General features: G+C 38.3%; 1 protein-coding gene across 2 annotated transcripts in view; it reads right to left on the bottom strand.

Annotated features, from left to right (window-relative positions):
• The window catches only part of FANCA (FA complementation group A), a 107,273-nt gene extending 97,554 nt beyond the window's left edge, over positions 1-9,719 (bottom strand). For both annotated transcript variants that reach the window (XM_023495132.2, XM_023495133.2), the window contains exons 1-8: positions 9,433-9,719; positions 7,948-8,057; positions 7,520-7,616; positions 6,295-6,437; positions 6,118-6,213; positions 4,454-4,527; positions 2,902-3,014; positions 671-753 (exon numbers count right to left, since the gene is read on the bottom strand). In XM_023495132.2, the coding sequence (XP_023350900.1) occupies positions 671-753; positions 2,902-3,014; positions 4,454-4,527; positions 6,118-6,213; positions 6,295-6,437; positions 7,520-7,616; positions 7,948-8,057; positions 9,433-9,508 (792 nt within the window). In that variant the 5' untranslated portion in view covers positions 9,509-9,719. The remainder of the gene's footprint in view (positions 1-670; positions 754-2,901; positions 3,015-4,453; positions 4,528-6,117; positions 6,214-6,294; positions 6,438-7,519; positions 7,617-7,947; positions 8,058-9,432) is intronic.
• Between the last annotated feature and the right edge of the window lie 3,692 nt (positions 9,720-13,411).

The raw sequence follows: 13,411 nt of genomic DNA, 5'->3' as shown, positions 1-13,411 counted from the left end.
CAGATTTAACTCCATTTTAGAAAAAGAAATTGAACAAATCATCAACAAACTCCCTAAGAAAAAAGATCTCCAAGTAAATTTTACAAGTAAATTCTATCAAATATTCTAGGAAAAATTCCATTTAAAATTACCCATTGAGGGGAAGGGAACAAATGTTTAGAGATGTTGCATAGGGATGTGCAACTTTCTACAATACTAAATTCCTAAATCAATGAGTTCATTGAACCATTTCAATACTTGGGGCACCTACATAACATAGCTGAGCTTCAAGTCATAAAGACCTGAGTTGGAATGCTATCTCAGATAGTTATTAGTTTGCCATGGGTAAGTAACTTAACCTGTAAACCTCAGTTTCCTCATTTACAAAATTGGGATAATATTACCTACCTCAAAGGTTACTAGGAGTATCAAATGATATAGCATATGTAAAATATTATGTAAGTATTAGCTATTATTATTATTACTGAATACTAATCCAAGCAATTCCTAAGCCCAGATATTTTCTTCAAATACAAAAAAGTGGGAGAGGAGGGGAACGTTGAGGCAAAGGTACGGTATTATAAGATTCTCTAAGCTAGCTCCTCTTTTTTATTCCAGTAAAATTAAGTAGATGATCATGAACAAGTTCCACTTCCCTGTACCCAAAAATGAATTTAATTTTTCTTCCTACCTGGGGCATCTTCTCAAGCTCTACATTTCTTCTCAGATCCGGTACTTTCTGAAATCCCCTCTGAATAAAAATTCTCATGAAATCTGAAAACCATAAAGACAAAATAATGACGACTTCCTTCCACCTCAATTTTGAGTCACGAAATTTAATCCAACTTCCAGAGCTTCAAAGAAGATTTACATATCCAGAGAAACATGGGGAAGGCAAGTAGCAAAGACTAGAGCAGGGGTCCTCAAATTTTTTAAATAGGAAGCCAGTTCACTGTCCCTCAGACTGTGGGAGGGCCGGACTATAGTAAAAACAAAAACTTTGTTTTGTGGGCCTTTAAATAAAGAAACTTCATAGCCCTGGGTGAGGGGCATAAACATCCTCAGCTGCTGCATCTGGCCCGCCGGCCATAGTTTGAGGACCACTGCTAGAGCATTAACTAAGGTTATAGTTTGAAGGTATAGAGTATCATGGTACCTAAGTGTTATAGACTGCTGAAATAAATGTAGAAAGATGAAAATTATTTCTGGAATCACATGTAAGCACAAAAACATGCCCCTGTTTATACCTCACTTTTGGAAGCATTAAATTCAAATTTTAAATTAAGTGCCTATTTTTATATGCCACATATCAAACTAGGTGATGGAAATATAAAAACAAAATCGATTAAACAGTTTCTGTCTTCAAGAAGTTTTTTGTTTATTATCAGAAAGACATTTTTTGGGTAAGTACTATAGTATATATACTTAAAAAAAAAAAAAAAAAAAAAATCTCCATTAAACAGAACCCAACTAACCAAATCCCTCAAAAATAAATTTTAAGTAGTACAAATTTGGGGGGAGAGAATTATAATTAAAATCAATTATCTACTGGGGATTTTTAAACTTAAATAGAACTTGAAGAATCTACCATTTAGCACAGTTTTTATATTTTCTTAGTAAAAGTAACAATACTTCTTTTAAAAGAATATTTATGGAGCATTTAAGTGGTGCAGTGAATAGAACAACAGCCCTGAAGTCAGGAAGACCTGAGTTCAAATCTAGTCTCAGACACTTAATACTTCCTAGCTGAGTGACTTTGAGCAAGTCACTTAACCCCAATTGTCTCAGGGGGAAAAAAATTACATTAATGACTTGAGCACTATAAGCACTCAAAGATTCAAATACTTTTAGGCACTAAAATAGAAACAAATATATTTTAAAGATTTCCAATAAAAACTGACCCCCCAAATGTTTTATTTTTTAAAGGTTTAACTTTCAGCTAATAAGAAAATTCAATTATTGAAAAGAATCAATTCTGCAAGCATAATCAATGTTTTACCATGTGGGAGCCTTGTACTCAAAAAAACTCAAGTGTCTCTTAAAGAGTCAAGCCTATTTCATTAAGATAAAATTAAAATATGGTACATCTTTATTAAGTATTTTAGACCATAATTAGAGGAGTTTTAAAAGTGACAAGAAATGACTTTATGTACCAAGAAAGTTTTAGGAATATTTTAAGTCTTCTGAGATTTTTTTAAAAGGAAATTTCAATATACTCACAAGAACCATTTCATTTTCTAGCCAAATTATGTTTATTTAAGATTTGACCTTAATCAATGCCTGCTTTAAGAGGCCACTGGCCTCAGAAAGAATAAGCAAAGAGAGGAATGGGCAGAGGGACCTAGAGGCATTTACCAAATCACAGCACTTTGGGTTTTTTGTTTTTCCCATTTCACTTGGTTGGATGATTGGTTGTCCTTCATTCTTAAAGAGAACTAAAATGACTATCACTATGTTAAGAGACAAGTCCAATGTGTCTGACTGTGGCTGATCAGATGATCATGAGCTCAGAATGTTTTGTCACAGGTCAGACACAAATAGTCCCTGTGAACATTTGAGGCAGATTCTCTAACTTTCTGCATCTCGCATTTTTTCTGGGCTAATTCAATTCTGCTTTGCTCACAGAGCACAGCACCTTCTCTGATGAGGGCACGCCATGCTGGGCGGTCCTGTGCCAGTGTCTCCCATGTCATGCAATCAATTCTAAAGCTCTTGAGAAACCTTGAGAATGTCATTGTATCGCTTCTAATTTTTTTTTTCTTTTTTATTAGCAAAAGACTAAATTGCCCACGATCAGGGAGCACCAGCTCATTCCAGATTGATTTCTATGCCCAGAAAATATAGAAGGTTTTATTTCTGATAAATTTTCAAGTTCTGATCCTAAATTGAAACCAAACTTCCTTCCTTCTACCTCCAACTTACCAGAAAGTATATGCTCAGCAACGTCCACTTCTTTGATGGCATTTTCTATTTGTTCACACACGAGGAACAAGTTATTATATACCCAATCCACCACAGTCTGGGAGTCTGAATGGCTGAGAACATACATATTCATAGGCATTTAGCTTATTTTTGTCTATGTCCAACTCTTGTATTTTCTCTAACACTCATTCATTAGGAAACATGAGCTACCTGGTAGTAAAAACACTAAGTGCTTCCTATTATTGCCTAACAACTACTGCTCAAAGAAGGTCTCAAATCAGAACAATATGTATGAAAATGTGTGGGATATTAGGACAAAGGGTCTATTCAGGTCCTCCTAGCAGCAGCAAACATATCAATTTTAGCTTTTTTTTGATGGTTAATTGCTGAAGGAAAAGTTTAGTCATCAAATAAAGAAATATAAATCAGATTGCATAATTATGGATCCATTTTTAGGGTACCACCCATGAAACCTTTATGCAAGAAACATGATAAATCCTAAGGCAGAAATAATAAGTAAAAGTAGTGATTATTAGAAATCTATGGCCTACCAGTGGCATACCATCACCTTATATATTCAAATGGGATATAAAAAGGTCAAAAAGAGAAATCAAAGCAACATAAACATAGATATCAGTTGGAATAGAAGACTATGGGATAAGAGTATTCCAACTCATACAACTGATCCATCTTTCTACTATCTTTTTGACTTCTAGGTTTCAGAATCTAGAATATAATATATATTTTATATATTAATATAAATCAATACAATTTCTATATTAACATAAATCAATAAATCAAAAACAATAAAACAAAACAAACATTAATTAAGCAAACTACTAATGGGTAGTGATTTATACCCATACAAAGCAAGGTATGAACTTTAAAACAAGATTAAATAAGAGTTCACATTGAATAATATATTCAAAGAGCATTTCTCACCTTTACTGATTTCTTTACTGAAGCCTGCCGACTCAGAATTTACTGTCTGATCTTCCTTTCATTCTTTTGCCCAATTTTGACCTTTTCTTTTTTTCCTCTTTAAATTGTCACACCTGTCTGAAACTTGACTATGCAGCTATGAAATAGCTTGTTCATTTTCTAATTATGAACAATTAAAGTCAGCACAATTTCACTAAGTTCACAGGAATAAATTATATCTTCTTTCTTCCTGCAATGTGCTTATGAAATGGTTGAAATTCCTGTGATGTGAATATTTTATTTATACAAATTAAATGAATTATGCTAAATCACTATTTAAATGAGTAATTTACAAAGCTTTTATAGTCACTTGCAAATGATTTGTTTTCTAAAGGTGGTATTTTCTTAAGTCACTTTCATTATGGTTTGATAGTCTTGGTGTTTTGGCTTTTTAAAATCTTTTTTTAACCTTTTAAAAGCAAAAAACTGTTTTTCCAGAAGGTCTCTGATTTGCCTAATACAAATAATGAATCCTAGATTGAATTGGGCTACAAGAAACTAATTAGGTTGTATTAAAAGCAACTATAATTGTAATTATTAATGAATAATTAAATAATTAAACAAGTTTTACCTCTCTATCAGCTCTTCTAAACCGATAATGCTTTTTGAGTGAAGTTGCCAGACAGCTTCAAGTACCAGAGAATGCTATAGAAAAAAACAATAGTAGTAGTATCAGCCTCCTGAGAGCTTCATATTCCTATCAAATATTCAAAGTTGGTTAAACCCAGGTAGATTAAAAAATGATCCCCAATGCTTTCATTCCTCTCCAGACCTCACTCCTAACTCGCTGGAATCTTTCTGTGAGTACTTTCTTCCCATCTCAGCTCCATCTTCAACTTCCTTTTGCGGGTCATCTTCCCCCACTGGAATGAAAGCTCAGTGAGGGCAGGGACTATCTTTCTTTTTGTTTCTATCTCTACTCCCAATCCTTGCATAATTATCTGGCAAATAGTATTTATTAAATGATTGATGACTTAAGATAAAAAAAATTTACTTTCTGATATGACACCAATAGAAACTATTTTTACTTGCTGTTTTCTGAAAATATTTGTAAAATAAAACTAAAGATTTTCAATTTTATTTCTTCAAATCACATTTTTTTTGTTTTTACCAAAAGGAAATTTAAAGAAATGTGTTCCTCACAAATATGTCTAGCATATACAAATAAATTTTTAAAAATAATAAGCATCTCTTTTAAATTTTGTTACTCTATTCTCTTCCATTTTCAAAAGTTTGGGTTTTTATAAGATTTCCCTCCTCCAGCTTTCCCCCTAAATATTTGCTATTCTACACAATTATAGTAGCTATCTCTGAAAAAAACAAAATCTGTTGAGTTTTCAAATTCTTCAAAAATATAATGGGTAATAATTTTTAAAAAACAATGAAGTTTCCTAAGCTTCTTATACAATCCTCAAGAGATTTTTCTCTAGAAAACAATGTTTAATGTTTTTAGATAGAAGGAACATTTAGATGTTTTCCTCATTCTATTCTAAAAAATTAATAGTCAAAAGAAGTTAGTTTGGGGACCTCCACAAATAGGTTAACATGAAGCATGAATATATGTATGTGTAATTATATACATATATACATACATACATGTGTGTGTCCATAAGATCATGGAGAGGATATGAGAATCAAAATGAAAGGATTTGCCCAGGGTCACACAAGTAATCAAGTAAAGTCCAGTTTACCTGATCCTCTGATCCCAAATTCAGTGTCTTTCCATTATACAAAGCTACCCATGCAAAGCACATACTTTTATACATGCATGAGGTTGTTAAAAATTACCACATAAATTTAAGTATTAGGTAGATGATGGCATACTAACAAGGAATACTTTAGACACAAATTATATCAGCCCAAAAGAGACTGGTAAATACAGAAGCCAAAAAGACATGAAAAAATAATCATGCCACAAGATGTAACATAGAAGAAAAATTTTGGAATGTGTTTTAATTGAAAAATGACTGAAACAAAGCCAAAAGGTAAATATCTTAGTAATATAGCATTTTAAAAATTATGAGATATTAATAGTGCTAAATCATGATAATTTATAGGCTAAAAGAACTGCATAAGGTTTTAGCTTCTGGCTCTCAAAGGTACCAGTGAGCTCATTTGGTCTAACACTATTGAAATGTCAACAAGGATCTAAGAGCACCTTAAAGTACTGGACTGAGCTTCCACTGAGTCATCATAATACTGGTCTACTCAAGTGCTACCAAGGAGGCAGTTTACCTGGACCTTCCAAAGTTCTTGACAGAAAGAGACACGACAAAAGAGACCATGTTCCAATAAATCTTGGGCAATATCTAACAGGGAGGATAATTTCTTCTGAAAGTGAGAAAGAAAGCACTTAATCAGTACAATGGAAATAATAATCTTCCAGAAAGCTCAGAAGCTGTAGACTCTCACCCTCTGTTCTGAGTTCAGCAAAGCAGCCTTCCTGGATTCCTCTGGAGCCTGACATAGCTGCTCCAGGGTGGAGGCAGCTGTCCGAGCTGACAGGATTCCCACTGGGACACCTAACTTGGATGCTTGCTCTTGCACAGTAGAGACTGAAAAGTAATACAAAACCAGCAGCACTAAACCTGAGGTTGTTTTTTATATTTCTCTAGAAGCCCTGTGGTAAAGACATAGTATTATTTTAGTGAAAAGAGCCTAAGTAATTCTATCCTTGGGATACTGAATTATAACCTACATTTTACTTACAAGTTTGAAGTTTTTTTCAAAAGTGTTGAGAAAATGGGAAGGAGGCTTTTGGGGAAGGGCATCTGGAAGTAAAACTAGCAAAACAATCACTGTTTCTGATGAGTAGCAAATTATAAAAGGGACAGCACCTTGTACAAATCTGACACAAAATGTATAAGTCCACAGAATTAGCAGGTCCTTATAAAGAATGTAGTTTTTCCATCTATTCTAGTAAATTACTTTCAAAAAAAGAAGTATGATGAAATCATTTTTGGGGAAAAGAGAGCTACTCAAACACAGACTTTACAATTAAAAATTAATTCTAGCCTGTATATACTCAACTCAGACAAAGCTTCTAGCAGAAAAGTTGAAAATGCACAAATTAAAGTTTATTTACATTTTATTTTATTGAGTAAATGAAAGTAAAGCCTTTGTAAACTTATCACCTGTATATCAGAAATACAGCAATTATCTGTTTCTGAAAATAAGATTTTATGCTTTTAGAAAAGCATTATTAAAGCATCAACTGACCTAGCTCATTGCAATGAAAAAGTTAAATTTAGGAAATTGAAAAATACTTATGGAAATTTTGAAAACATTTTCAAATACTAAAGGCCATTAATTATATACCTTAAAATTTACCTCTGTATTCAAAGCACCACGATATTCTAACTTTTTAATAATCCTGCTATTTTAGTGTAAAAAGATACAAAGAAGACCCAAGAGCTATTAGGTAAATAAAAAATAAATTTGGAATCACAAACTTGGGCAAAATTCAATGAACAGTTCTTCCCTGAAGTAAATACTGGCCAGTGTTTATTTTCTAGTTATTCAAAGGAATGTGAAGCCTTGGTGGGGGGGAAGAAGGGGAAAAACTCCCTATTTTTCATCCTTTCCCTCAATATCCCATTCCTCCATCCACATTTTAAAAATCTGTATAAAAACTCACCTATAAATGATTTAGAATGAGTTCCTGGCACTCCAGAGATTTCATGGTCAATTAAGCTGGTAAAACACAATGTTTTTTTACATTGTATACCACCGACCTGGAATCAAAAACACAAAGAGTCTACAAGCTGTGTTTATATAAAAATAAACTGGCAGTACATAATGCTTGACTCTAAGCAAAACTAAAACATTCAAATATTTTAAGCTAAAACAAAAAAGTGAAAACAGTTGAAGACTTATGAGAGCTACTGAGTTTATTTTAAAATAACTTCATCTTACTTCTAAACATAAAAATTCTTCCACTAGTTTCTTTTTACCCAGCTCACAAAATTTATTGAGTCTATATTGCTGGATGTTCACTGATGTTTCCAAAGATCTCTATGAAAGTGATGCTTCAGTTGTTAAGTATAAACCAATTAGCCCTCTTACCTCGAGAAATAAGTCATTCAAGTTCTGATGGCGTTTCAGGAGATACACAGCTGCTTCCTGTAGTTTCTGTTCCCTTTCAGGTTTGTATTTTTGTTTGTTAACTCTTCCAGCTTCCAAAAAAAAAAAAAAAAAATCCATTAAAAAAACCCATGGTTCACATCTCGTGTGGAAACAAGAGATTCACTAATGCACAACGTCTATTTGCCCTGTGAATATAAAGTTTCTCTTCTTAAAAAAGGTCGGTGGTAATAGTAGGGGACAACCCCAATACCATCTGCTACCCAAACTGCCCTTCTGCTAACGGTTCCCAGGTCTCCAGAGACCACATCTCGGAAGCCACCTGGTCCATCCCGGACTTGTGTGGCCAGGCGTGGCTAGCCGACTGGGAGCAGTCCTCACTTTCCGTTGCTGTCTCTTTCATCCATTCCTGCTGCTTCTCCTTCCCAGGCCAGTATGTTATTAACTATGGCTGCCCAACGCAATCTCAACTACAAACTGTCTGCCCCAGTCTATTAACCTTCCAGCTCAGCTACTTTTCTCTAAAAGAAAACAAAAAAACTGAGACTTTCAAGTCTATCATGGCAATAAATTGCAATCACTGCTTACTCTTCACGGAACCAAAAAGCAGTTTAGCAGTTAGTCTATTTCTTCCCAATGAAATTAAAGGTGAAGAGAATGTCAATGAATGCAACAAAATTACACACTAGGAACTGAGGGATGGATTTTGTTGTTGTTGTTGTTCCCTGAGGTTCATCTTTGTATTTATATATATATCCCACAATCCTCCCAACTTTTGGTCTCCAATTCTTTTTAAACACCGGTTTTTCGCCCATCAACTTGTTGTCACTGGTTAGGATGCTAGGGCAGCCCTTTTTACCTTTCTCCACTTGTGAGTCTTTACGCCTAATAAATAGTTATATGACCCAGAGTATAGGGGGATATAAAACAGGGACACAAATCAAACATTTCCTGATGGCAAATCATAATTTGGAGACCCACACACACACACACACAGTTCAAGGAGCTGGATGGCGGAGAAGAGAAAAAGAAAAGAAATCGCTAACGTTTGTGCGGTGCTTCCCGCTTAATAAAGTGCTACGTCCCGACAATCCCGTGCTATCGTTAGTCCCATTTTACAGTTGAGGAAACGGAGGCAGACCCGAAGCCAGCAGGCGGGTCCCGAGCAGCGGGAGGGGACGGCGACAAAGGATCGGAGCTCCCGCGGGACCGGCTTTCAGGAGGAAACGGGGGTCGGAGGAGGAACGGACACGAGAAGGGGGCGGGAAGGATTGGGGGAGGGAGAGAGGAAGGAACGGGCACACGACAAGGAGGAGAGAGAGGGGAATAACGTCTTTCCCTGAGAAGGGGGCGGGGCCGCGGGCAGGAGGAAAGGCCGGCCGGGCCAGCGCGCCGGCCTCCGCCGGCCTCGCCGGTGACAGGGCGGCCCGGTCTCACCCTCCCGCCTCTTTTCCCGCCGCCACATACCCAGCAGCTCGGACAAGGGCCTCCTGCGCCGGCTGGTTGCCGGTACGAGGGGCGAGTCCGCCTGCCCAGCAGACATAGCGAGGGCTCCACATTCAACCCCGCCGCTCTAGCGCGCGCTTCGCCTCACTCCCGCGCTCACCCTGCTTGCTCATTGGCCACGGCGAAGTCTGACTCCGAGGCCCCGCCTCCCTCTGGCTAAAGAAAAAAAAACTCTACCCTCCTCCAGAAGCCATCTTGGTGATGGCGACTGGGAGCACTTTGGGGCGGCCATCTTTGGAGTGGCAAAGAATGACGGCGGGGAATGGAAGCGCATGCGCGTTTGTTTTCTTCTCTTTAACCCCATCTGACGCCTGAGAGACTGCCCTAATACTCCCGCGAGCAGAGATTTTAGATTTAGAACCGGGCCACCTGCGCAGTACAAATGAGGGAAATGCGGCGGCGGGAGCGGGGAAGGGGAGGAAGAGGTGTTAAGTGACTGTCCGACGTCCCCTAAAATGGCGGGGCGGAATAAGAGGCCCGAGGCCTCCTACGCCGAAGCCGCTCTCTCGGGAAGAGAACCCTGGCCTTCTCTCCGGAGAAAGAGCATCTCCGGGTCAGGACTCGGGAATGTCGCGACCCGGATGTTTTGGGGGAAGGCCAGTCGCCTTTTGACTCCCAACGGGGCCCATTTGTAGGAGCGGAGCTGGGCTGGCCACCTACCTCCCGCCAAGGCGGGAAAGCGCTTTCGCTGCGAGGTTGTTTGTGAAACGCGCCGCAAGGACGAAGCCCCGTTACTATTTATTTTGTTTGCGGAGGCCCCGTGGCGCGAGGCGGGGCCATTCAGTCTTGTGACTTTCTTGAGTGGGAGACTCTGAGACTGGGGCCGGAAAGGGAAAAGAGAACTTCTTCCCGGGGCTGAGCCCGCGTCGGAGCGAGACAGAGCAACGCCGAGAAGTACAGGAAATGAGACTGGTGAAATCCGGGCTGACGATTCTGGCGGGCACTGAAAAGGAGATAAATGGGGATCACAGAGAGAGGCCGAAAGGAAGTCTGTGGGCGAGAAGGAGAGGAGAGGAACGGAAAACACAAAGAACAAAAAGAGAAGCACCCGCGGAACTGAGGCGTGCGGCCAAGGGGTGGAGCCGAGACTGCAGAGGAAGGCGGGAAAAACGAGAGGGCCGCGACGTGTAAAGGGAGCGGACCGTGGCGATTTGAGAAGAATCTCTAGATGGATGGAGCCAGAAGCTTGGACCAAGTAGTGAAGGAGGCAAACACAGGGATGTTGGAAAGAGCCTTGGATATGACGTCAGAAGCCTTGAGTTTCACCCCCGGTTTTGCTACTTACTACTTGTGGCGCCTCGTTAGTTACTGTAGGTTCAGTTATCATGTCTATGCAGATGACTCCCAAATCTCCCTCCTGATCCGCTATTACACTTCACTAAAAGCCTATTGGACATTTTAACTAGACGTCCTATAGAAATCTCAAATCCAGCGTATCCAAAACAGCTCGTTATCTTTCCCAACATTTGTTGATGCCCAATAGTTTTCAGTCATGTCCAACTCTTCATGACCCCGTCTGGGGTTTTCTTGGCAAAGAGAGGAGAGTGGTTTGCCACTCCCTTCAAGGTTGCCACCATCCTTCTATACACTCAAGCTTTACAACCTTGGGGTTATCCTCATTCTTCACAAATCCAACCGGCTGCCAAGTCTTTGATTCTGCCCCAATTATATCTTCTGTCTCTCTATGCACATGACCATCACTTTAGCCCAGGTTCTCTGCACCTTAACTTTGCAATGGTCTCCTACCTGATTTCCCTGCCTAAGCCTCTACCCTCTCTAATTCATCTTCCATAGAGATGCCAAATTCATTTTCCTAAAGCACAAGTCTAGTGATGTCACACCCTACTCCAAACTCCTCTAAGATGTTATACAAACTTTTCTCTATTATATACAGATCTTCTCAACATGGCTCCAATTAAACTTTCTAGACATATATATAATTTTTTCTCCTTTGTAGATTATTTTGTCCAGCCAAAGTGACCTCTTCACATTTCCCCACATATAACATCCCATCTGCTTCAAGAAAAGAATAAAACAACAAGCAAAGGAGTTCAAATCTGGTCTTGAATTGTGGCAGCTCATTTAATCCTCTACCTCTTCCTCAGTTTACTCTTATCTATCTTCTGCTACAAACTTAAGCCGCAAGAAAGGTTCCCCACTTCTCTATCACTGTTTCTTCTGATTCCTTTCCCCAAATTCCTACCTTTACCTCCAGTCCTCCATCTGCCCAGTTTAGTGAGTCTTTCCATGTACTTTCTTTATGCCTGGCTCTGGAACCAAATAGGTACTCTGTCCTATATGACAATTTTTATGTGATCAAGAAGGAGGGAAAGAAAAATAATTCAGATGGAATTTCACTTTGACATTGTCCCACTTTAGATATCTAGAGATGACAGGGACAAATCTCTGGAATAAATATTGAGCATACATACACTCATGCCCTTCAAAGTAGGAAAGGGTTGGAATTTGTATCATGGGAATCAATAAGAATAACTGCCTCAAGGAAAACTGATGATCTCTAATGGCCTTTGAGAATTCCCAGTGGTTTGAGCATTTCTAACTTCAATTCCCTCGTAAAGATGATTCAGAAAATTTCCAAACCCGTTTAGCACTTAGCAGATGACCATAACCATCTTGTAATTTATACTTCCTTTTTTGTCTTTCAATTGAAATGATGTCCCTTTTGAACTGCCTGCCTCACTATAGATTTTCTGGTTTTCGTGATTGGAAGGGCAGTCAGGCAGATTTATTGATTCACTGTTATCACAATTAGTGTTCTTCATGTCCAAGAGAGCTGAGAGGTAGGGGAGTGGGGCAGGAACTATTCTGCAAGAATAGACAGAAAACAAAAGATTGGGGAAATTTTTAGAGAAGACATCTCTTGACTCTGAAGAGAGTTGAAACTGACCTTTTCCCATTTATATATTTGAGCATAGTTTGTGTTCATAATTATTTTTTTGCACTCAAAACAGCTGCAAATTAGGGAGGATAGATAGAAAGATAAAGAGAGAAGCCTCCGTTCTCAATTATAAGCTAGAGAGGAATCCTCAGAGTGACCTTGAGTGTTATTGTATTCCAGTCAAGTTCTAAGGCTTTGCCTGTTACCACAAACCAAGCCAGTATCATATCATAGATGTTATTTTCACAGAGCTGGAAACCTTAACATTTATAGAATCATAGATATAGAGTTAGCTATAGAGTTCATCTACTTCAATCCTCTCAATTTACAAATGAAGAAACTGAGGCTTTGTAAGATTAAAGATTCCCCAAGGTCACAAGAGTAATAACAATCATAGGATTTCAGTCAGGTCCTTGACTCCACAGTCAATGCCATTTTCACTGTGCCACACTATGTCTTAAATTAATTTGGTTTTGTTTGTTTATTTTTGGAGGAAATCAGGGTTAAGCGACTTCACCAGAATCACACAGCTAGTAAATATCAGATTTGAACTGTAGATTTTCCTGACTCCCAGATTGGTGCTCTATCTACTGTACCACCTAGCTGCCCCCTCTTACATTAATTTTTGAAAAGTTTACTAAGCTTTGAGAAGCTGCTCCTCAGTTATGTCATCCTGAAAAGAGTTATCCTCTAAATGGAATAAGCTGCTTTCAATGAGGATTAGAGCAGACAAGTCTAAATTTCTTTTGATAAGTAATAAAAATCAGACACACTCAGGCTTATCGCAAGCATTAATCAATTCCACTTGCCCAGTTCTGAAGGGCAGACACAATAGATCCAAATTCTTAGAAGTATCCAAACACATATTTCAAAACGGAGAGCAAATACAAATTATAAAAACAAATAGCACCTAAATACAGAAATGATACACTGGTTTCAGAGGTTGTTTGGACTGTCTAAGTAACAGGCTGGGGATTTTTGGAAGCTTGTTCCAACTCTGTGATTCTTTGACCAACTTCCACTGAAACACACCAGTTAAAA

This window comes from Sarcophilus harrisii, chromosome 2 (genome assembly GCF_902635505.1).
Source record: "Sarcophilus harrisii chromosome 2, mSarHar1.11, whole genome shotgun sequence".
In the NCBI taxonomy this organism is placed as follows: domain Eukaryota; kingdom Metazoa; phylum Chordata; class Mammalia; order Dasyuromorphia; family Dasyuridae; genus Sarcophilus; species Sarcophilus harrisii.
The sequence above is the reverse complement of the archived record's forward strand: the minus strand, read 5'-3'. Positions and strand labels throughout refer to the sequence as shown.